The sequence below is a fragment of the Heptranchias perlo genome, chromosome 29 (genome assembly GCF_035084215.1).
Source record: "Heptranchias perlo isolate sHepPer1 chromosome 29, sHepPer1.hap1, whole genome shotgun sequence".
Lineage (NCBI taxonomy): Eukaryota > Metazoa > Chordata > Chondrichthyes > Hexanchiformes > Hexanchidae > Heptranchias > Heptranchias perlo.
This window is the reverse complement of record NC_090353.1, coordinates 29,274,466-29,300,151: the sequence shown is the minus strand read 5'-3', so window position 1 is coordinate 29,300,151 and position 25,686 is coordinate 29,274,466. Positions and strand designations below refer to the sequence as shown.

General features: G+C 44.7%; 1 protein-coding gene across 7 annotated transcripts in view; it reads left to right on the top strand.

Moving 5' to 3' along the window:
• LOC137299553 (transducin-like enhancer protein 4) overlaps window positions 1–25,686 on the top strand; it is a 184,924-nt gene that overhangs the window by 7,613 nt on the left and 151,625 nt on the right. For 4 of the 7 annotated variants that reach the window (XM_067968374.1, XM_067968376.1, XM_067968372.1 and 1 more), the window contains exons 3-4: window positions 8,178–8,253; window positions 21,542–21,586. In XM_067968374.1, the coding sequence (XP_067824475.1) occupies window positions 8,178–8,253; window positions 21,542–21,586 (121 nt within the window). The remainder of the gene's footprint in view (window positions 1–8,177; window positions 8,254–21,541; window positions 21,587–25,686) is intronic. The other 3 variants (XM_067968377.1, XM_067968375.1, XM_067968379.1) reach the window with 1 other exon arrangement.

Below are 25,686 nucleotides of genomic sequence, written 5' to 3'. Positions count from 1 at the left end.
TGGAATAAGGAGATTTCTAATGGGTTTTAAATGACTGTTGCTGCACGTAGTAAAACAGAAGACATTGTGGAGGACTGCTTCACTTCTGTAACGGTTAGGCTTACCAGTGAGTAGGGCCACTGATTTGTGGTTTACACTGAGAAATCGATAGGTAAACACCAGAAAAAGAATTCCTGGAATGCAATGTAATTAAAAACAAAATTTGACGCATTCAGTCACCATAACCCAGTGACCCCGATGATAAGGAATAGCAGCTCCTTTATATAAAATCCAACGTTTCTTGTTTTTCAGGGAAAAGTGGATGGAATTGCAGAATGTGGTTCCCCCAAAACATCCATAAAAATCCCCTGTAATTAAAACTAGAATTTGATTTACTCCAGTCTGGTAAAGCAGTGGCCCTGCAGAGCAGGAGACTGCCTGAAGGATGGCCTGAGACTAGTTTGACAGATTTGTGCCTCTCCTTGAGTGACAGTGGACTCGGTTAACAACTGCCACATCGCTCTGCGCGGGGCTTTTAACCAAAAAGCTCAGCATCTTAAGGAGCAGCACACAGTCCTGAGTAGCAATGCGGTGGCAAGGGGAGATCCAAGCCCTGGTCTCTATCCTGGCACTGATTGACGGTTAAATGATGTCAACCAATAGACAACTAGATGATCTGAATGATTATCCCCCTAATTGAATGACATTGGGTAAGTCTCCGGTTCCAGCCTCTCCTGAAATGACAGCTGGCAGTGCCCAGCTCCCAACCCTCGCTCGGCTTCCTCCGTTCTGAGCAAGTGACTGGGATCCCTACGAACAAATCTATTTTTTGACTTTAGTACGATTTGAAAACCTTTCAGCCGAGTTTGTTTTTGCGCGTCCCTGCCTTCCTTCACCGCCACCCCCCACCCCCCCCCCCCCCAATTGACGGCCGTGCCTTCAGCCATCTAAACCCTAAGCAGTGGCATTCCCTCCCATAACATCTCTGCCTTTAAGACGCTCCTTAAAACCTACCTCTTTGACCAAGCTTTTGGTCACCTGTCCTAATGTCTCCTTCTTAGGCTCAGTGTCAGTTTGTCTGATTATGTTCCTGTGAAGTGCCTTCGGATGTTTTACTATGTTAAATGCACTATATAAATGCAAGTTGTTGGCTTGTTAGAGGATATACTGTTTCATAACTATAGGGGTATTGTGCCGTTAATGTACAGTTGTATTATCAGATCCACTGATTTATGGTGACTTGAGTCAAATTCTGTCAAATTGAAATTACATAGAATTTACAGCACAGAAACAGGCCATTTGGCCCAACTGGTCTATGCTAGTTTTTTATGCTTCACACAAGCCTCCTCCCACCTACTTCATCTCACCCTATCAGCATAACCTTCTATTCCTTTCTCCCTCAAGTACTTATCTAACTTCCCCTTAAATGCATCTTTGCGTCAGGGATACTGTTACAGGAAGCGTATGAGATACACAAGTCTTTGAATATATTGCTAGATTTCCCATTGCTCCCGGTGAGTCAGAAGATCGGCTGAAAGTGTAACGTCTGAAGGGTGGTAAATAAACATCACACAAACTAAGTGACGCTGACAGGAAGTGCACGCTATATGCAAGACTTAATATATTACAAATAGCGGTTCCACCCACTTGTGCTCGATCCGCTAGCTCAAGTATTCAAAATCCCTTTTTATTTCCCCCGCTCCCCCGAAAGATTTGCTGCTCTGTATTTCTTCATTTATCTAGCATAGGGCTGTATCCAACGTGCCAGAAGACAAGACGACGATGTATTAAATCAGTGCGATTGATGTTTTATTCAGCAGGGGTTTTCGCTACTGATGGCAATTCAGTGACCCCTGCTGGAAAGTGGCTGTGGGTGAGTCAGGCAAGAACGGGATTGAGTTAAGCTATAATGCCAAATAGCCTGATAAACATTCATTGTCTGGGTAAACATGGCTACTTGAGCTCCCCAAATTCATTCAATGAGCAGCTGAGCCATAAAGACCAGGAGGGCTGTACAGAGCTTACAAACCTCAGCCAGGCCAGTAGTTATGGTGCTATAGTTGACCTCGTACATCCTGTGTTAAGAGACGGGAAAATTGGCCGGGGTTCCTGCCCCTGATTAGTATGCGATGAACCCTGCTTAAAAAGTGCACCTGTGTGGCATCAGGTGAGGACAAGGCTGGGCTGTGATACACCCACGAGGAATTGGCACTTGGCTTGGTTTACCGAAGGACAGCCTTGCTCTCGTCACCGTACCATGGCAGGATGCAGCACTTTCAGGGGAGGAGGGGGGCCATTTGGAAGAAAAACTGGATAAAACCCATCCATTTAGCGCCAGTGCAAATGAATCTACACATTAGCCCACCTCCCCCAGTTGGGAGGGGGGGTGCGTGCGTGCATGTGTGAGGGTTAAAACAAAAGGGAACCGAGAGTGGAAGAGTACATTAAAGTTTCATGTTCAGTTAAAACGGAAATAGCGGTGCCATGTATTCTGAAAACACTCTGTGTGTTGACAGGTTATTTACGAGCTAGTCCAATGATAAGGAGGAAGGCGGGTGTGAGTGTGTGTGTGTGAGAGAGAAAGAGAGCGACTTCACCATATTATCCATTGGACCATAATTAGGTTTATTTTCCAAGTGTAATAAACTTGCCTTGAGAAAAATAGGATTAAAATTGCACTGATTTAGAAGAGTAATAAAAAGCCAAGTATGAGTGTCAGAACTAAAGATGCTAAACATTTGCCCCAGCAGATGTTTTCTGCTTTAATCTCAAGCAGCAGGAAGTGACATATGCCCTGTGTTAACAGCTTTGCTCTTTAGGAAGCGTTGCCAGTGAATGCTCAGCAGTCCAGACTACTGAGGGAATGCCAGCGAATGTAATTAAAGAGAGCTAATTAGTTCCCAACTAGTTTGGGGGAGGGGGGTGGGGGAGTGGGAGACATTTTTACAGAATTGTAAAAGTGCTGTAAAATTATATGTTGGCTGATAGTGTGTTAAACACGTCTCAAATCCCAGGCTACAACAAGCATTTCAAAGGCACCTGTTTCACAGAAAGTAATGACTTATATTTAGCAATGAAGTGAGTCTGTTTTTCCAAATGTTTTCTTTGTAAATGAGTTTATTTCTGTTAGTGAGGTATGCACAATATTTTCTAGATCAGATTTCCTCCCTCTGTCTTGTTCCTTCTTCTTGCCTTTCCTTTCATCCTTCCTTTCTCTCTAAGATGTTGGTCTGTCCTGGAGTTAAGTCGTACCAAGCCGAATACCTATTCTTCATCTGTGAACCTAAACAGTGAGTGTTGAGCGGGTATTCCACTGTTGGGGCATCGTGCGATCATGTCCGCACGTGCTCACTTGCTGGCAGCAGTCACTGGATAGCAATCAGGAATGGCCATTTTGGCTCTTTTTTTCCCCCCCCGCCCCGACTCTCTTCTTTAACTGACGGTGTTGAGGACAATGGTAGTGTCCATATATTGCTGCCACAGAGTGTGAATCTAATGTGGGACCTTCTGGTTGGTATTACTCAGTTACATGCTGCCGCTTCCAAGTGAGCAGTTTGGGGAAACAAATTAAGCTATTTGTTATTTTCTCCTTTTTTACCCTTTGCTGGGACCCCCTCCCACCTCCCCTCCCCATCTTCCCCTAACTGGCCATGGTTCATGCCATGTCTCGGCCAAAATAGTGGACAGGAACCTTGCTGCCATGTCTCTGCCAATGCGGCTTATGAACCAGCTGCTAAGAGGTGCACTATTGACAACATCTTGGCATGACTCACCCTCTGGTTTATCCTTTCCTCCTTGTGGGAAAGCATCTGACCTCAGTCTCTCTGAGGTCCTAAATCCAATCTATAGCCCAGTGTGTTGCGGAGCTCAAACCTCCTCCAACACCATCCCAGCTGAAAATGAATGGTTTTGCCTGGGAGTATTTCAGTCCTTAAAAGTGATTGCCAACATTCTATTTTTAACAGATTTGGCTGCATGGGGAAGGGTGCAAAGGTTATTGAGAGTTAAGAAGATGTTGGTGCCTCTATGTGCTTTGAGAAAAACCCCATTTTGATTACAAGTGACACTATCAAGAGTGATATTTGCCTCTTAAAATAATTGCCGGACGAAAGAAAAGGCTGAACAGGTTGGGGCTCTTTTCTCTAGAAAAGAGAAGGCTGTGAAGTGACCTGATAGAGGCCTTTAAGATAATGAAAGGCTTTGATAGGGTAGACGTAAAGAAAATGTTTCCACTTGTGGGGGAGTCCAAAACTAGAGGTCATCAATATAAGATAATCACTAATAAATCCAATAGGGAATTCAGGAGAAACTTCTTTACCCAAAGAATGGTAACAAGGTGGAAAACGCTACCATAAGGAGTAGTTTGAGGCAAATAGCACAGATGCATTTAGGGAGAAGCTAGATAAGCACACGAGGTAGACAGGAATAGAAGGGTATGCTGATAGGGTTCGATGAAGTATGGAGGAAGGAGGCTCTTGTGGAGATAAACACTGGCATAGACCAATTGGGCCGAATGGCCTGTTTCTCTGCTGTAGACTTGATGTAACTCGATGAAGACCAAGGTCCATCTAGTTCGCCTTCTAGCATCCTGGTAGTCATATGGTACAACAATAATGGAGTTGTTGACTACTCATAGCGATCAGTCTATTGATTAGCCACAGCCGTGGTTGTGCTCATTATATGAACTTCTTGTGTTATTATTGGGAAATTGGATGAAGGGCAAAGGCCCAATTGCAAGATATAGGAAAAGAAGGGCAAGAAAAGGGAACCCCGCCAATGGTCCGAGCCCCATCCCATAGACTGGAACCTTGCACCTTGCACCCATTCCCTAATAATTTTGGGGCAGTTTTTTCTCTCCTTGTGCATGAGTGTAAAGGATTGCCTGGGCACAACAAAGATAGGACAATCTGGCAGGAAGGATCACGGGTCTGTAACACCCGATTTTTCTGCCCATTACTGGCATACGATCCGCCTCTTCATCTTTTCCTCGCTTCACTGTGCCCAGGCAACCCATTACACTCGAGGGTGCAAAAGGGAAAATCAGCCCCGCTATCTCCTGGGAGTGGCAAGAATACAGAAAAATACCTGTAGCCAATTCAGAAAAATTGCTCCCCGATGCTCTAAAGCAATTGAGCAAACTCCAGGAGACTGCGCTTCCCCCCCCCCCTCAGCAAGATTGAAAAGAGTAGGAGGGAAGACTGGGTAAATCAGGAAGTAGAGGGGCGGTAACGCCAAACTTGGGTTTTAAAAGCCTGTGGTTTGTAGGAAGAAAGGAAGGTGAGCAGTTCCACAGATTTGAAGACCCAGGAAAGAATGTGTTAGAAAGAAAAAATGAACTTGGATCTATACAGTGCTTTTCATGACCTCAGGACATGCCGAAGCGCTTTACAGCCAATGAAGTACTTTTGAAATGTAATCATTGTTGTACTGTAGGAAACGCGGCAGCCGATTAGAGTAGAAGATGGTGTGAGGAGTCAATCTAGTGAGGATGCATGGAGGAAAGGAACGTATAGGATGGAGTATTTGGAGGTTGGGAGTAACAAGAGAGGAAAGTTCAGAGGATCAGTGATCATAGTGGTATTGATAAAACACAGAGCGCACAGGATTAGGGTTACGACATAATCTTGATAAGACCTCAGCCTTTCCTCCTGCATCCAACTCAATTACGTAGCATTGGTAGCCAGGTTTCATGAACAGGCTGAAGCTGGGGCTACACTATTAGTCATCTGGTTTTATTCATGTATATTCCTGAAAAAAATGTTTAGTAAAATCTAGAAATACTTGGCTAAGTGAGTTTAGCAACAGAGCCTGCTGATCGTAAATTGTAAATGATTATGTAGGTCAGACGTAGCTTTATGTTTGTTTACATGTATAAACCATTACAAGTTCCAGATTTAGCCTCAGCATCTCTTATGAGTCTATTTCTCAGTTGTGGAAATTCTGAATCCACTAATTCCCTTTACGCCTGCATGGTTTTAGGCAGGACCCTCTAAAAGTTATCAAATTAAAATTTTGATAACTTTTAAAGAAAACTATTGTGTGTTTAGCCACATAACAACAATGACTACACTTTTCAAAAAGTAATTTATTGGATGTGAAGTGCTTTGAGACATCCTAAGGACATGATAAGATGCTATATAAATGCAAGTAATCACCTGCCGACTCTAGAGTGGCACTTAGAGGAGGGCAGTAAAAAATGGCCACAATTAAATGAGATAATGAGATGATGCTCAGTGTTAATGTGATAATCAAAGTGGCATGGCGCAGATATGTGTGCAAGGTCCATTCCCACGTCAGTCAGTTTTCAGTCTTAGCCGAGTGGTATGGGTAGGTGCTGTGTGGACATTGTGGCATCTCCCAGCAAAGGGAAAGGAATATCAGAGGGCCGTATCACACCAAGGTGGTCCCTGGCACTTCCAGTGACTGGCTATAGGTGGCACTGGCAATGGCCTGGGGGGGGAAGGCATGTACTCCCCCTTTTGGCTGTAGAGATATCAAACCAAAGATAAATAAAGGGAAGAAAAATTCCAGGAAATTGCCCAAACATATCACCATTAATTTTTTAAAAAATGTTGGCAATAAGCCCACTATGTGCCCTCACAAATGTCATTGGCTTTATGAAATTGTTCAACCCACGTAGCTGACACCATCATGGACCCCCACCCCCACCCTGCCTCAATTTGCCTGAATATGCAAGAATTCTTGCCTGCAAGCTATAAATTCCTGATGGCCATGTTCCTTTAAAAAGGCACATGGTCAATTGATTCTTTTTTAGCCCAAGGGATTTGGGTAGAGAAAGAGGTCTTAGTCTAGTTTGAGCTGAACTGTTGGGATAAGTGATCGGAGACATTGTTGACACGCAGCTATATTGTAATGTAAAAATTGATGATGAGGTGTGACATTTAACTGGCCCAAAGCCATAGGATTCAGTTCCTCTGGAATACTGGGGGAGGGGAGGGGGGAGGGGAGAGGGGAGGGGAGGGCTGAGGGCCAGGGTGGACAGATTTGTCACACAAAGGCTACAGCTTCCTATAGTTCACCTCAGGGTCTGTAGGGGGAAAAAAAGCCTAGAAATAACCAGCAGGTCTGTCAGCATCTGAAAAGATAATAGGTGGATTAACATTTTTTGGGCATGGCCCCTTTGTCAGAACTTGTAGATCCAATCTAGTCCTAATGCATTGTAAGATAAATGTTGCTCAATTTACTCTTTCCAAAAGATGACACTTCCGACAGTGCAGCTCTTCCTCAGTACTGCACGATGTGGAGTACTGAGGAAGAGCTGCATCGTTCACCTGAGGAAGGAGGTAGCCTCCGAAAGCTTGTGAATTTAAAATAAAATTGCTGGACTATAACTTGGTGTTGTAAAATTGTTTACAATCAGTACTGCACAGTAATGTCAGCCTAGATTTTATGCTCAAGTCTCAAGATTGGGACTTGAACCCACAACCTTCTGACTCGGAGGCAAGAGTGCTACGCACTGTGCCACAGCTAAGTGTCAGCCTGTGCCGGGGTATGGTTCCAGAACAGTGGCTGCTCTCAACAAGTGGTCGTCTTTGAAGTGGAACCCTAGACAGTGATTATTGACAGGCTATTCGGCTGTGGGATCATCAGTTGTAAGCATGATATTGTCCATACCCCGCTGGCCGAAGACATACGCACTAACTCCTGCTATAAAGTGTATCAGTCAGGAGCAGGAACACTAGCTGATTGTTTCTATCCATGAGACATTGGGGGAGCAATTTTAGGGTCTTTACGGTATTTCAGGAGTCTCACTGTACATGAAATGGATAGTTCTGACAGGAAGTGAACATGGGACCTTCCAGTCCAAATGGCTTAGTTGACTTTGTCAACTGAGTCATGGGGGAGGCGAGACATCTTGACTGAGCATTTAAATTAGAAATTGTAGTACATGTGATGCGCATGTATATATGTATGTGTATATATAGTCTTGCATTTGGTATGCACTTCACCTCTCTAAATGTCACAATTAATTCCTGTGACATATTTCTGGTCACATTTACCTTTCACACTTCATTGACAACAGTACCGCTGGGGATCTGCTAGTGGAAAAAAAGTTCTGTTGTTACTTCACTGCATTTTGTGACTGAACGATGCTGTTATGAAAAAGTTGTCAATTGCTCCCTGTACTTCTCTCATAGTTTCACATAAGGTTATTAAGCTGTTTCTTTTTGTTGCAGTCTGAAGCTGGAATGCGAGAAGCTGGCCAGTGAAAAGACAGAAATGCAACGGCATTACGTCATGGTATGTACTCAAGTATGTATGCCAATAATATCCATTATGGTTTCCCAAAAAACAGTGTGAAAATGTCTGTTCAATGTAACTGCTCCCCGTGTAGAGGCTTTTCTGTGAGGGAATCCCACCGCTGTCTGTGGCCCTGTTTATAGTTACAGCCCCCTAGAGATCACATTCAGCTAGGGTCGTCCAGGGTTTATACGAGTGGCTGCCCTGAGCCACTTCATTCACTGAGAGGTGTTAAGTTACCCGCCTGAAGCAGGCACTGGCTTTTAATACTGTACATAGCTGAAATCTGGAGGAGCTTCCTGTTGGGAGTTGATACTCACCCGAGACGAACCTGAACCTATGTGGAAGACTTTATTTCCTTCAAATCATGTTTTATATAGTGTAATTTAGTTGTTCAAGACCTGGGCCCTAAGCACTGGAATTCCCTCCCGAAACCTCTCCGCCTCTTTAACCCTCTCTCTCCTTTTAAGACACTCCTTAAAACTTACCTCTTTGACCGAGCTTTTGGTCACTGGAGATATAATATCTCCTTTATGTGGCTCGGTGTCAAGTTTTGTTTGATAACGATCCTGTGAAACATCTTGGTACGTTTTATTATGTTAAAGGCGCTATATAAATGCAAGTTGTTGTTCTTGTTAAATTAGTGAATTAAACAGCTTCATAGTTTACTTTACTAGATAAACTTCCTGAGCCATCAGTGTGCTCATCCAATGAGTAGCTAAGCTAAGAAAACTGGGAAGATCCCAGGTTCCATCCCTGGCCTGTCCTGAATTAATTGATCCCAGTCAGGGTGGTTAGAACATGGAACTTGCTACCACATGGAGCAGTTGAGGCGAATCGTGTAGTTGCATTTAAGAGGAAGCTAGATAAGTATATGAGGGAGGAAGGATACGTTGATAGGGTGGGATGAAGTAGGGTGGGAGGAGGCTTGTGTGGAGCATAGACCTGTTGGGCCGAATGGCCTATTTCTGAGCTGTAAATACTATGTCTGGTGATGGTTGAGCGCTACAATCGGACACTGCACCCCTTAGTTAGGAAGGGGAAAATTGTCAAGGGTTCCTGCTTTTGTGCGTGCGCCCGTGTGTGTACATGTGTCGACTGAAGACAAGGTTGAGCTCAGCTGTTGAATAACCTGCCAGCACTCCACTGCCAAGTATCACACATGGATGAGGTACTGGAGGATGCCTGGCACCATTGAACTAGACCCCAACAAAGGGTCAATGCCTTCAGGAGAGATGGGGAGAATATTGGCAAGAAAAAAAGGATACATATGCTTCTGAGTCAATGCAAATGCGTTCCTTGTGCATATTTGCAGTTCTGGCATAAACGCAGCATTAGTTCAAGTTGTCTAATCTTTTCCTGTTTGGGATCCAAACTATGTCACTGGGTGCCAGATGAGCCACTTCAAAAAGAAAGAGCCAAAAATAACCCCTCATTCTGTGAAGTATCCTTTAATATTTGGAGCACGATGGTGGGTGGAATGACACGGACAGCACTGTAATCCCTACAGAATAAAAAGGACTCTTGTTAGACGTGACTTTTGTTTACTGTGATGTATATCAAGATGCACGATGGGCCTCCAGACAGAAACTTTCCTGTTCCAGCAGCAGCACGATCCAGGCAGCAGAGATTTGAGACTGGGTCTGAGCAGGAGCTTTCTCTGGGGCCCTTCCCCCACACACATCGTGTATCCTGATGCATTGTCCGGTGCAATCAAGGGTCGGAACTCATTTCACATCTTCTGAATCAGATCGACTCGTGTTGACGGTCATTTACTTCCAAAGATGACATTTAAAAATGAAGTAAAATGGCGTAAAAATGAACTGCTGGTGGTAACCGTTCTGTGAGGTGTATTTGGACAGCCTCTATCCAATTCCTAGGGGGTCAATAGTACTAAATTGGAATTGTACGCAGTAAAGCTACAGGACCTGTACAAAACAGGATGATGGCACACGTGCACATGCACGTGGCATGTATGTGTCGTCAGGGCATTATCAGCATTCACACCAGCGACTTCAGCTTTCCCACGCTGCAGCGATCTGACCGGTGAGGTGGAGCTGCGGAGCGTGGGAAGTTTTGACCTACGGGTTTAAATGTGAACGCGGACAAGCGGGCTCCTGGACGTCAAGTTCCAGCATCGAGTGAGACAAAGGCATCCCTCCAGAAATGGGGTTCATTGCACCCCAAAGTGACATTGCATGTCCCATCCCTAACTTGGTGTCCCACTGGGTCCCAATGGCTTGTGTGAGACCAGGAAAATGTCAGACCGGTCGGTGCAGCAAGGAGAGCTCTTCTGAGCTTGGCACAATGTTGCTGCAGGCTAGGGGGTGCTTTACTCTGCATCTAGTTGTGTTATACCTGACCCGGAAGTGCTTGATCTTGCCATTGGAGGCCTGAAATGGGAACGAGTCCATTTTTCAAGAAGTGGCAGATAGAATCATACAATATTACAGCATTGAATCAGGCCATCCAGCCCATCAAGTCTGTCCCATTGTTTTTCTCCCCATGAGTCACCTAGTTATTCTCCTGTTCATTCCCGATACTCTTTTTTTTAATATTCCTGTTTTCCAAGCAACTATCGATATTCCCTATTTAAAAGAATTTATGGCTTCAACGATAATCTGTAGCAGAGAATTCTAACCATTCTTTGCGTGTAGAATTCCTTTTGACGTCTCCTTTAATTCTCTTGTGATTATGTTAAATCTGTGTCCTTTTAACATCACGCTGACTGGTGGAAGCAATCCATCAGCATTTGTCTTGTAGCCCGTGAGTCTCGTACTCCTTCACATTCTTAGTGAATAAAGCCCCAACTTTTCATGTCTCCCTTCAAACTTGAAATCTCTCACTCCTCGTAACTACTTAATTCTATGCTGCACTTTTTCCATTTCTTTTTATATGCTTCCTACGTTGGAGTGCCCACAACTGTGCACAATAACTCCAGCTGTGCCTAAACTAAGATCCTGTACAAGTTCAACCTTTTTTTTAAGAAAAGGATTCCATTTGCCTTTTAATCCACCATTGCTGCCATCTTTAATAATGTGTGTAGCTGCACATCATTGTCTCCGTTCCTCTGATCCATTTAAGATCTAATTCCTTTCACTATTTTTACTTCCAAAATGTATTACTTCACATTTTTCCACATTGCACTGTATCTGCCCTTGCCCGCCTATCTGTCTTTTCTGCAGTCTTTCACAGTCCTCGTCATCATTTGTCATACTCTCTCATTTGCTGTCACTGACAGGATTCGAGGGAACAATATCGAAATTTAAGTCCAGGTCATTTTATATGTATGAAGTAAATAAGACTGAGCCCAACACAGATCCTTGTGGAACGCCACTTGCCACAACTTTCCAGTCTGAGAAACTTACTCATGTGGCCACAGTCCTTTTAACTCCATGTGGCACTATCTTCGCCATGAGTCTCTTATGTGGTACCTTATCAAATGCTTTTTGAAATGCATATAAACCCCATCAGCTGCATTTTTTTCTTATCTATCCTCTGTTAGTTCATAAAAGAATTCTATAACATTGGTCAAACACAACTTGCCACCTGGAAATGCCTGCTGACTGGCTTTGATTAACTTGCGTTTCTCCAAGTGCTTAGTAATTTTATGTTGTATTATAAACTTTAAATGTTTACCAATCAGTATCCTGGCCAACATTCCTCCCTCAACCTAAAAACAGATTAACTGGTCATTTCTTCCATGGCTGTGGGATATTGCTGGCATGGAATGGCTGCCTCAATTGTCCATATAATAACCGTGGCTGCCCTACAAAAAGTCATAGTGCTTTTGAGACATTTCAGCATGAATAATATTGTAAATACAAGTACATATTTATTGAAGTTGCAGGTAACTAGATTTGCCAAGTTTGGTTTTAACACGATCTAATCGAATGGCGGAGTAGGTTCGAGGAGCTGAATGGCCTACTTATGTTCCTATTACCCACTGTTGGCAGCAACACTCGGATTTAGTAACAATTTCCATAGATCAGGACATTGACAAAAGTCTATACCCCTTAAAAAAGAAAGAACTTGCATTTATATAGTAACTCTCATGACCTCAGGAAAGCTTTTTCAAAAGTCAATGAAGTACTTTTGAATTGTAGTCTCTGTTGTAATGTAGGGAAAGATTGGATGCATGTGAATTCAAAAGTATTAGATGGTCTTAAAATGTTAGTAGGGATTTCAAGGTTAACTGGGTAACTTACCCATGAGGTCTTAAAGGAGAATTAAACTCTAGTGGTGCAGTCAGTCCTTTCACTGCATTGCTTTTCTCTTCAGTTTCTCACTGTTGTGGCTGGAGCACTCTGTGATCACTTTTATGCAGAGGCACTTTTGTGCCCTGTTACTTTTCATCATCACCCACTACCCCCTCCCAATTTCATGATTGGGTTGGGTGAGGATTCCCACAGGAAGTACGTGTCCTCACCAATGACACAGACCAATGATTATTAACGGGAAAAATATGCCATGGCATAATGTGAAGCCTAAATAAGAGGGTACAGAGTGTTCTTGCCACAGGAGAAATATAATGAGAGGCTGACCTCATGACTGTGGTTAAGTTCCTATTTAACCGACTGGCTCCTTAACTTAACGAGCAAACAATTTCAAAGCCGAGTCATGGCTTTCTGTTTTGTTTATCGCGTAAATGAAACCAGAAGGCGGACATTTTCTGCCTTGCACGTGAGCTGCTTTAACGTTGCTTCAGGACCGGCTCCTGACGCACCTGTCCTACCCGGTCAGTAGTAATGGCAAAATGGGTTCACTGATGCTGGCGGCCAGCTACATAATGGGTCTGGGAACCAGAGCACTAGCAAAGCATTCAAGCAATAGAAAAGCAGCTGTAGTTTTGTGATATTGCAGAAGGGCTTACAACAAAGGCACGTTGCTCTTTCACAATTCGTGAAAACATATGTGTAGCATGTACAAGTTTAATGACACAGCAAGGGGACTGAGAGGACCGCTTTTAAAATATCTACTCGCTACAACGAATTATACGGAACTGTTCCATTTCTCCTCTAACGTAAATATTGTTGCTGAAGTATTGAGCCATGGTTGCATCATCTGGGGAGTTACTGAGTCTGACAGTTTAAGGGAGTGGAATTAATGTAAGTACAGATAATCTAGGCTTTAAGAGGCTTCAGCAGTCTCACCACTGTAACTGTGCTTCTTAATTCATCTTCAGATTCTCCGAGCTGGTTTCCAATGATGCGATCAGCATTTAGCATAAATAGAAGGCAGCTTCCCTTGTGGCTGAGTGGGTAAAGGTGTTTGCAGGACTACACTCTCCGACCAGAAGATCTTAAGTTTTGATTCCCAGTCCGTGCTGAATTAGCTGAGGCAGCAATTGGGGCGCTACTAATAGTCTCGTTGCCCCGGTCAAGGGAGAATTAAAAGTCAGCCAGGATTCATACCTCCCATCCCCCGATCGCTCTCCGGTGGCTTCTGTGTGACCATTTGTCTCGCACATAAATCCCACTCGCCCATCATCCCTATCCCTGTAGACCTCCACCAGTTTCCTGTTTCTCACCCTTTCTCTACCCCCACCCCCCCCCCCCCCCCCCACCCATCCTCCTCCACTGATGCATCGAATTCAAAATCCTAAATCTCCTTTACAAATCCCTCTCTCCATGGCCTCACCCCACCTGACATCTTCAAACTGCTCCTTGTTCTTCAGTCTTCTGATTCTGGCCTCCTGGACACATCTCCCCTCCCTCTGCTCCACCACTGATGATGGAGCTCTCTCTCCCTTAAACTGTCTGTCTTTCTCGGCCATCTCTTGTAACCCCTCGACTGCTACTCGCCGTCTGTTTGTCCTCTCTGAAGCCTCTTGGTACGTGTATTCTATATTAAAAGCTCTCTATCAGTGTAAGTTGTTGCTGACATCGTTGTCGTCACCATCATTATCCTGAAGCTAATTGCTGAGGAGAGTTTCTGTAGATTGACCGCAGCTTGTCAAAACCATGGTTCCTGCCCTTGGGGAAAGGCCAAGTTATTGAGATCAGAAAAAAACACCAGGAAATGACTGGCTTTCATGCGTTTCCTTTGTTCTTTTGACACCGAAGTATGACAGACATGTATACTTTAATGAAATCCTCCCTTAATCATCTTCTCTTAAAGAAATACCCCAATGATTGCAATTGAAAAAGTGTAATTTAACGCCACTCAATTGCTAAAAATGTACTGGATATCAAATTCTGCTTGATTTCCTGCTTCTGTTCGTGTTTTGACGTCTCCACCAACTGTCAAGTTTCTTGTTCCCTGCTACTACTTTTAGAATGTAACTGGACAAGTGATGGGACTGAGAAATGACCATCCAACATGCATGCCCTTGTCCTTTCTGTCTCTGCTCTCAATGCGCAACACTTGGTAACTGGGTAACACAGTACAATGTAACAGACACTACACAAAGCAGAGTGGATTAACATTTAGAATTTGTCATTAGTGCTGCTAGTTGGTCACGTCCATCTGTAGAAATAACCTGCTGGTGCTGTAATCGATCTTGCGTGTTCATTTGACATTTGACCTCCAATTATCTCCCCTTCCGCCCCCCCCCCCCTACCTTCCGAAGCCTGGGGTATAGTTTCACAGGTGGCAGCTGGAATCAATTGCTCTCCAAAATCTTACCCAAGTAGTCTTTCTTCATTTGTGAGCCTAGACGATGTCAACAGGCTATTCAACTGCAGGGGTATCACAGCCAAACCTGAGCCTGCCCTCACCTGGTGTCCGCACGTACAGATGTCATAGAGTCATAGAGTCATACAGCACGGATAGAGGCCCTTCGGCCCATCGTGTCCGCGCCGGCCATCAAGCCCTGTCTACTCTAATCCCATATTCCAGCATTTGGTCCGTAGCCTTGTATGCTATGGCATTTCAAGTGCTCATCCAAATGCTTCTTGAATGTTGTGAGGGTTCCTGCCTCCACAACCCTTTCAGGCAGTGAGTTCCAGACTCCAACCACCCTCTGGGTGAAAAAGTTCTTTCTCAAATCCCCTCTAAACCTCCCGCCTTTTACCTTGAATCTATGTCCCCTTGTTATAGAACCCTCAACGAAGGGAAAAAGCTCCTTAGTATCCATCCTATCTGTGCCCCTCATAATTTTGTACACCTCAATCATGGCCCCCCTCAGCCTCCTCTGCTCCAAGGAAAACAAACCCAATCTTCCCAGTCTCTCTTCATAGCTGAAGCGCTCCAGCCCTGGTAACATCCTGGTGAATCTCCTCTGCACCCTCTCCAAAGCGATCACATCCTTCCTGTAGTGTGGCGACCAGAACTGCACACAGTATTCCAGCTGTGGCCTAACCAGTGTTTTATACAGCTCCATCATAACCTCCTTGCTCTTATATTCTATGCCTCGGCTAATAAAGGCAAGTATCCCATATGCCTTCTTTACCACCTTATCTACCTGTTCCGCCGCCTTCAGGGATCTGTGAACTTGCACACCAAGATCCCTCTGACCCTCTGTCTTGCCTAGGGTCCTCCCATTCATTGTGTATTCCCTTGCCTTGTTAGTCCCTCCAAAGTGCATCACCTTGCACTTTTCCGGGTTAAATTCCATTTGCCACTGTTCTGCCCATCTGACCAACCCATCTATATCGTCCTGCAGACTGAGGCTATCCTCCTCGCTATTTACCACCCTACCAATTTTTGTATCATCAGCGAACTTACTGATCATACCTTTTACATTCATATCCAAGTCATTAATGTAGACCACAAACAGCAAGGGACCCAGCACCGATCCCTGTGGTACCCCACTGGCCACAGGCTTCCAGTCACAAAAACAACCTTCGACCATCACCCTTCTGCCACTAAGCCAGTTTTGTATCCAAAGTGCCAAGGCACCCTGGATTCCATGGGCTCGTACCTTCTTGACCAGTCTCCTGTGGGGGACTTTATCGAAGGCCTTACTGAAATCCATGTATACCACATCCACTGCGTTACCCTCATCCACACGCCTAGTCACCCCCTCAAAAAATTCAATCAAATTCAGCAGAGATTAGATTTTTTTTTTACCAGCAAGTTGTTATGATCTGGAATGCATTACCTGAAAGGGTGGTGGAAGCAGATTCAATTATAACTTTCCAAAGGGAATTGGATAAATACTTGAAAATGGCAGGGGAATGGGATTAATTGGATAGCTCTTTCAAAGAGTCAGCACAGACACGATGGGCCGAATGGTATCATTCTGTGATTCTAGGAGTATTGGAGAGGGTTCGGGAGCAAGGATTTGTTTTCCACCCCTCCCTAGCCCAGGAGCACTGGGGAACATTGTAGCACCTCACTCTGTGCCCTGCTATCTCAGCACAAGAGTGGGAGAGGGGGGGCACAATAGATATCCTCCGTTCACTATTCGCAGTGAAATTGTAAATGAGAATGCAGGATATCTTTCCTGTGGAAGTCAAACATGGAACCTTCCTGAAATAAAAACAGAAAAATGCTAGAAACACTCAGCAGATCAGGCAGCATCTGTGGAGAGAGAAAGGTGGCTTCACGTTTCAGGTGCTTCTGATGAAACAATGTTAACCTTGCCTTCCTCTCTACACGGGTGCTCCCTGGCCTGCTGAGCGACTCCAGCAATTTTTTTTCTGTATATATTTCAGGTTTCCAGCATCTGCAGTCACTTTTTTTTTCTTTTTCTTTTATGGAACCTTCCCGCTCCGTAAAACTTAAGTTCCACACCGGGCAACGCACTCACCAGCCAATTATCAGTGGTGCTCCTTGCCTAATTTGTCACTGACCTAGGTTGCTCCTCCCTGGGCTGCCCACCAATCGCAGGGCCAGAACTCCCAGCGGAGGTCAAAGGGTGACTTCACGGCTGCAAAAACTGAACACACATGTAAATGGACAAAGAGAAAGAGCACTTTGTCCTGCAACACTTCATGTATGTGCTTGGAAAATTTAATTACAGAGCAGCTGTGAGGCATTTGCAGCCTTAAATCAAAGAATAACGGGTTAATATTATCCAGCAGAGTTCCAGTATTAAATTCCAGCAAACCCCTTCCCTCCCCCCACTTAAACTAGTGATTGAAGATCACAGTCAACCTTATTTATATCCTTTCGATAAAATCGCAGATGCACCGAAGCAGCAAGCTGAATGATTGTATGATGTATGGACTCCCTTTATTGAATTTCTTTCAGAGAAATAATCTGAAGCCAGCGTGGTTCAGAAGGGACGATGACCCTGCTCTTTAGATGTAGATCATGGCTCCAGCCTGCTTGTTTGCCCTGAGACACTGAGCAGCACTTTTTAAATGACTTGTAGGCCTAGGTCCAAGAATTTATTGGATGGGTTTTAAGATGAAGAAGGTACAGGTGAATGGAGTCCCGTGCAATCTATGCTGCCATTTATTTATATCACTGAATATAAATCGGGTTCTAATGATAGAGTGGAGAAATCTCTGATAAGGTAGGCAGTGTTTCACCCAACCCCTCTCTAAACCAGTTATTCTTCCCTTGCTCCCTGAGGGCGTTGACTGAGTGCCAGCGGTAGTCATTCTTCATGGGTGAGCCTGAACGGTGAGTGTTAGCTGGTTGTTGTACCACGAGAGGGAGGAGGACGAGCCAAATCCTGTTCTCTCCCCATGTTTCTACACGTCACTGATCAGGAGCTGGAATCCTGGCTGACTTATGTTTTTCTCCTACCTGCTGCAATGGCACGGACACCAAACGGAACGTCCAACCACTGCCTTGGATGAGATCACAACTTGCAGTTAACATTGGAAATGCCCCAAGGAGCTTTAGAGAGGAGAGGGGGAGGTAAATAGAAGGAATAAAGATGGAGAGAGGCCACTGATGGCTGTGCCACCACTGGTGGGGTGAAGAGGGTGGGGTGGGGTGGGGTGAAGAGGGTGGGGTAGGGTGGGGTGAAGAGGGTGGGGTAGGGTGGGGTGAAGAGGGTGGGGTAGGGTGGGGTGAAGAGGGGGAGGGGGGTGGGGTGAGGTGAAGATGGGGTGGGATGGGGTGAAGAGGGGGGGTGGGGTGGAAGGTACAAAAGCCCTGACTTAGAGTACCCAAGGGTTGCGAAGGGGAAGAAAGGGTGCTGGAAGTTGCACAGGTAGAATGGGCTGAAGCCATGGAGGAATTTGAAGGCAAGGGTGTGAATTTTAAATTCATTGGGGGAACAGACAGCCAGTGTGGGTTGGTGATTGGCCAACAGGATTTAGTGTGAGGCAGGATACGGGCAGTTGAGTTGAAATAGCATGGAGTATATGGGATGGGTGGCTGGCAAGGAGGACTTTGGAGAAATTGAGCGTGGAGGTCACGGAGGCATGGATAACTGTTTCGGCAGCAGTGTGGGTGAGAGAAGGGCAGAGGCGTATGATGTTTCAGAGGTGGATGTAAATGGTCTTTGGTGATGGATAGGATGTGGGACTTGAAACTCGGCTTTGGGTCAAACAGGATCAAAATTTTGCACTAAAACAAAAGCAAAATACTGTGGAAGCTGGAAATCTGAAATAAAAACAGAAAATGCTGGAAAAACTGGTCAGGCAGCATCTGTGGAGAGAGAAACAGAGTTAACGTTTTAGGTCGATGACCTTTCGTCAGAACTGGAAAAAGTAAAGATTTAACAGTTTATTGGCAAGTACAGAGCCAGGGAAAGTCTCTTTCCTTCCTCCTCCTCCCCCCCCCCCCCCCCCAAATACTTAAGATGATGAGGAGGAGAAAGAGCCAATTAAAGAAGTCACAGCCCAGGAGACCTGCGGGGCAGTGGGGCTTAGTCCAACAAACTAGCAAAGCAGTGGACTTCTGCACAAGGGCGAACGCATTCAGCAATGTAAAGCCCACGGAACTTGTACAGCAGTAGCATTCAGCTCAGGAAATAAATTCAAATAATTTAGGGTTAGTGTTCGATGGAAGACAGGGCCCCTGAATGGTGCAGAAGCAGACCAGAGTCTCATCAGCAGATGCGTCCAAGGTAGTCCAACAGAGTTCCTGGGGTGGAGGGTGGGGTGGGGCCTAGAAGATCAAGTGAGAAAAGATCCTGGCAGTCGAAACGGCACCCAGACGAAGGAAAGAGCAGTAGGGTGGGCAATGGACAATGTAATCTACAGCAGGCAGCTTTAACTGGTAGCTTAGATTGACATATGTCCCTTATTTGGAGGCAGGAGAGAAGAGTTGGGGGGGGGGGGCGGGAAAAGGACAGGGATGGACTTATAGAGGAGACTAACTCAACAGGGAGTGGCCAACTCGGGTGCCATCTTGGAGAACTCGGCACAGGCAAGTGCTCAAACCTGGGACCTTCTAGTTTGCATGATTTAGTACCACACCAGGCAATGCCTTTACTCACTAAGTCATAAAGGGCGATGATGGATAACTTTTATTCATTGTATGCGGTGGTTTGTGTGTAATATCTATCAGAGTTTCAAAGGTAGCTAAGATAAAACATTCATTTAATTGTTGCACAAACTTCGGACTAACTGGAGCAGTTCCAGCCCGACTTGATTAAACAAAAGTGATATAAGATCACTTCTAGAGTGTAGTCGCCCAAACCTTGAGCTTCACATTGACTGCAGAGCACCATCCAAACTTGTACATATAGTTGTTCCTTCATCATCACTGCATCAACATCCTGGAATTTCCTAGCTAGCACCATATTGGGAGCATCAGCACCACAAATGGTTCAAAAAGAAGGCCCCATGCCACCTTCTCAGATCAACTAGGGACTGGCAATAAAAGCAGCCTTGCTTCACAAATCCCATGAACACGTTTTTAAAAAAAGTTATTAACTATAAACCCAGTGCAAAGTGAATTTCAAAATAATTAAATGTTGAGAAAATGCAAATGGTTGATTGCCTCTCTGCTAACATTAAAATTGAGCTGGTGTTAGACACAGCCAAATGGACCCCCACTTTCCCTATTATCGGGTAACACATCCATCCCCTGCCTCGCCCCTTTGCCTAGGGCGATCCCAATATGTTCAGGCAGTACCCGAGAGGGGTAGTCTGTGAATTACTTGGAGGGCACAGCCGTATGGGTTACTACTGCCACGTTGCAGGCCCCTTCTGATTTCGGGCTGCTCTTCCCTCCTCCCTCCTCCCTCCCCCCTTCCCCCCCCCCCCTTTCTTTCATGATGCTGTCTATATTTTCAGGCAAATCCCAGTTTCCCAAAAATACCCCCTTCCCCCCCCCCCCCAAGCCTAAGATGGTGCCAGGATTAACTGACTACAAAATCATACCTTAAAATGGGGGGAAAAAGGGGCCAGTAAAAATGAGTTTGTTTTCACAATAATTCTGTCATTATTTGGACATGATCGGTGTCAACACCACATGGCAGAAATCAGTTGTTGCCAAGGTTTAAAGATACTGCCCGCTGATGACCTTAAGACCTGGTTAAGATTTGTTTGCTGTGTTTGGACATTGCGAAAAGCAAGACGTTTTTGAGCTGGCTGAGCTGGTACAGTGGGCACTGCGCCCAATAGGTCGTACCTAAAATACCGACCAATCTTTCTTCATCCAATAATTTACTGGCAGATTCCATGATCTGCTGGGCCCGTTCACAGCGAACGCATCTTGGCGGTTCGTGGGCACGGTTTCTTGAGCTGCACTCCCTATGAGTTCGACTAGTTGGTGCTGTATTACGGAGTCTCCTTATTTTCTAACGCACAAAGGATACCTGCAAACAAGAATTAGCAGGCATATTTACGGACTGAAAATGTTAGTTGGAAAAGTCCTGACCGTTCCAAGTAGTGGTTGTGAAGAGAGAAGCCCTTTTCTTTGTGCATGCATTGGAGCCTCTGAGCCCATAGTGGCTGGTGAGGATTGGAATCTCTGCTGAGGGCTGTGCATTGGAGCACAATGTGGGCTGGTCCTGGGGGTTTGACATCAGACGGTTCTGAATGTGGGTGTCAGCTGGCTGGTTGGAGTTATTGGAGGAAGGTAACAATGAAAACATTGGAACAGGAATAGGCCATTCAGCCCCTCGAGCCTGCTCCGCCACTCAATTAGGTCATGGCTGATCTGTACCTGATCTACATTTACCCGCCTTTGCTCCATATCCCTTGATACCTTTACCCAACAAAAACATTTCAAAAATGTGTCGTTTTCATGTTTTATCAACAAAGCGGTGACTGACTGACGGGAAGCTAGATAAGTACATGAGGGAGAAAGGAATAGAAGGATATGCTAATAGGGTTAAATGAAGTCGAGTGGGAGGAGACTCGTGCGGAGCATAGACCCGTTGGGCCAAATGGCCTGTTTCTGTGCTGTCAATTTTTTGTAAGGCCTTGTGAGCTTTAATCTGCTAATTTTCAGTTTCCCAGCTGTAATTTTCTCTTTTTTTTTTCTCCCCTTTGTTTTCCAGTACTATGAAATGTCCTATGGACTGAACATTGAAATGCACAAACAGGTAAGCTTTTTCCTCAAAACGGTTTGCAGGTTGTGCTGCTCCATTAATCTGTGTTACTGCTTCTTCCTTCTGCAGAATGACACTAATTTCTCCTATCTACACACTGCAGTCACAAGCTGCGATGTGTCTTCGCGTTCCATTATCATCCATCTCGAGCGCTGGTGTCAGGAACCCCACAGGAATAGCTTCAGAGACAGCAAAAATCCTGTTAAAGGCAGCAGGCCGGGACGGGCTAAAATGGGGCTGAGAAAAAAGTGTTGCTATCCCTGTGCTCGTTCAGTCCCCGCACATTCACAAAGCTTTGGCTAATCGTCTGAGACACTTAGTGAATGGAGGCCCCTAAATTAGGACCAGGCAGAATCTCTTTAATATCCGCTTTCCTATCTACCAGTTTGACCAGCAATGCTCTTTCGATGAACTTTACAGCACAAAAGGAGGCCATTCAGCCCATCGTGTCTGTGCCAGCTCTCTGAAAGAGTCTTCCACACAGTGCCAATTTCCTGCCTTTTCCCATACCCATTCAAATTACTCTTTTTTTTTCCTCTCAAAATTTATCCACGTACCTTTTTAAGAGCTATTATTTTGGATTCTAATTGCAAATTTGAAATAAAAACAGGAAAGTCCATCTATACACAATGAGTCAGTCAGAATTCAAAAGCAACAAGGCAGCTGAATGCTTGAGGTGGCAGGGTATGGTCGTGTAGAAGTTATGCTCCTGAACTAGCAACATAGAGGTTCAGATACCCCCATGGCAATTGAAATCAATAAATTTGATACGATGACCAAGCAAGTTGCTGAATTGTCTGAAATAAAACCCAAATGATTTACTCATGCCCTTCAGGAAAAGGAACCTTCTATCCATATCTGATTTGGCCTACAAATGACTCCAGTCCCACACTGTGATTGGCCCAAATGCCCTCGTAAGTTGAGTGCAGTTGTTCAACAAGCTGGCCCATCTCCGGGAATTGAGGGATGAACAATAATCTGGGTTTACCAGAATCAATTATATGCAGAGAACCAAACAAACCTGAAATGTTGACCTTTCTTCTGGGTTGAAATTGTGCTGTGCAATATTAGCAATGATATTGTTGATGTGTTCATATGAATTACATGGAATTACCATAGAATCTACAACACAGAAACAGGCCATTCGGCCCAACTGGTTAAGGCTGGCATTTATGCTCCACACAAACCTGCTCCCACTCCTCTTCATCTAACTCTATCAGCATATTTTTCTAATCCTTTCTCCCTCGTGTGCTTATCTAGCTCCCCCTTAAATGCATCTGTGCTATTTGCCTCAACTACTCCTTGTGGTAGCAAGTTCCACATTCTAACCTAACTCTTTGGGTAAAGAAGTTTCTCCTGAATTCCCTATTGGACTTATTGGTGACTATCTTATATTTGTGGCCCCTAGTTTCGGTCTCCCCCAACAAGTGGAAACATCTTCTCTACATCTACCCTATCAAACCCTTTCATTATCTTAAAGACCTCATCAGGTCACCCCTCAGCCTTCTCTTTTCTAGAGAAAAGAGCACCAGCTGTTCAAATTCTTTTGTCTGTTTATTTTAAAGGAGCTAATGGTTTTATTAAAATAGCGCACGTTAACCCATTCATTACCGATAATGCACAGCGCAACGTCAACCCTTTCAGATGCTGATTGGACTCCAGCATTTTCTGTTCTTTGTCTCACAATTTCGGCTGGGAACCAGTTGTCACATTCTGCGTTTGACGGAACAGTCAAACCCAAACAAGGCCATCAACGAATGTTGGATGGGGAGGAAGGAGGAGTCAAATCATGGAAAGTGATTACCATAAATTTTTCAGTCTCACTGGATGAGAATAATGCATCAAAGGCCCAGAGGCAAGCCGATCTACAGTAGGATCAATGGCTGGGATGGTGCTCGCGCCTTGAGGCATTTGTCCTGATTAAACACTGTCTGCCTTCCTGTGGTCGGTCTAACTTGCAATTATCTGTCTTGACGTCCAAACAAAAACTTGAGTTACTGCAGCAGCTTGTTATTTACTGGGAATAATATCCAAATGCGAAGTGCTTTGGCTGCGCTTCAGTTATTCACTGTATTCCAATTTAAATTTTGGATACAGCAACCCTTGCAGTCATTTTTTCAAGGCTTTTTCCAGTCGGGGGAAGGGTTTGGGCACAGATCTGTGGCAATGATTGGCAAAGGGAAGGTCGTCGCTGTGGTTAACGGTCATAACAGAACGCCTTAACCATTGACTGGCAGTCATGGAGCTCAGTAGTGGGGAGGTCGGTATGCATTCTGCTGGGTGATGTCAGCTTCGGTCTGGACTGCAAACAACCACATAGAAAAAATGCCTATGTGATGTGTTTGTGCCACGATTAGTTTGTGGTCTGTGGGTAGGGTGTAATTAAAGCTGCTCCTGTTTTATATATACTTTTTCTTGGTACATGTAAACTCTGCTGACAGTATAGGAGTGTTTGAGACAGTTTACTACATCAAAACCACAGGTGCAAGTAGGCGGTATGATCGAGTCAGCATCTGAACCACTTTAACCAAAAGGAACTGCTCCAGAGCACGGTATGTTTGCCAGCTAGGGACAAAATTAGCTTGGCTCAATCGGTAGCACTTTTGCCTCTGACTCGGACAATTGTGGGTTTCAAGGCCACACCAAGACTTGAGCTCATAATGCTAGTCCAACACTCCAATGCAATACTGGTGGGAAGTGTGACATTGTGGGAAGTGCTGTCTCTCAGTTGAGATGCTCAACTGAGGCCCCATCCGTCTGTCATGGTGATTCTGCTGAACTTTGAAGTTCCTGTCGCACTATTCGGGAATGTTCTCGAGGTGACTTGGCCAATGCTTCTCCCTCAACCAACACCACTGAAAACCGGCTAACTCTTCTTTTATTGGGGTGGCCATTTGTGAGACGTTGGTGCAGAATTGCCACCATGTTTGCCGACATCACAACCGCAGTTCCATGATGTGAAGCGAGACCTTTTAGTGTGAAGATGCTCTGTACTAAAAGGGTTAAATTATTAGGGCAGGTTGCATAGATTAGGCTTGTATTCCCTTGAGTATAGAAGATTATGGGGTGATCTAATTGAGGTGTTTAAGATGATTAAAGGATTTGATAGTGTAGTTAGAAACTCTTTCATCTGGTGGAAGAGTCCAGAACAAGAGGGCATAGCCATAAAATTAGAGCGAGGCTGTTCAGGGGTGATGTCAGGAAGCACTACTTGACTCTGGAAATCTGGAACACTCTCCCCTAAAAAGCTGTTGAGGCAGAGGGTCAATTAGAAATTTCAAAACTGAGATTGATAGATTTTTGTTAGGTAAGGGTATTAAGGGACATGGAACCAAGGCAGGTAAATGGAGTTAAGATACAGATCATCCATGATCTAACTGAATGGTGGAACAGGCTCGAGGGCTCAGGCTCAGTAAATGCAACTGTTCTTATCTTCATTTAAAGATAGAGCCATTTAGTCATTACTAGTTGGATTGTTTGAGGTGGAGCCTGTTTCCCGATCCATTACACAGGTAGTGGAGAGGCCTGGCTGAAATTTTTCCATAATGGGGGGAAAAGAAACTTGCAAATGCTAGAAATTCAAGAAGTAAAATAACACAAAAATGCTGGAAGTACACAGCACGTCTGCTCAGTCAGCATCTGGAAAGGAAAACAGCAGGCACATGTTTCAGGTATAAATTCTTCATCAGAATTGATTGGGTCAAATTTGGGTGCTGTAGTTCATTTGCCTGTGCTGTAGTTCATTTGCCTGCTCCCCATTCCTAATGTGACACATGCTGCGGGAATGAATTTTCAACAGACTATACCAATCGCCTTAGCTGTTTCCTTTCTTTATAAACCAGGTTGTCATGGGAATGGATTTAAGATGAGAATTCCTGTTTTTCTTCTATTTTCTCCTCTCATGTGAGTGATGTCTCACAATGGGGTACCGTTTTGCAGACATCGGCTGCTCTCTGGGACCTCACCCAAGATTTAATTCTTCATGAGTGAACCTAGACAGTGAGCGTCAGTAGGTTATTCAACCATTAGGGTGTGCCACACCCCAACCTGATCATGTCTCAGCCCTGGTATCCATATACGTGTGGGACGGATCA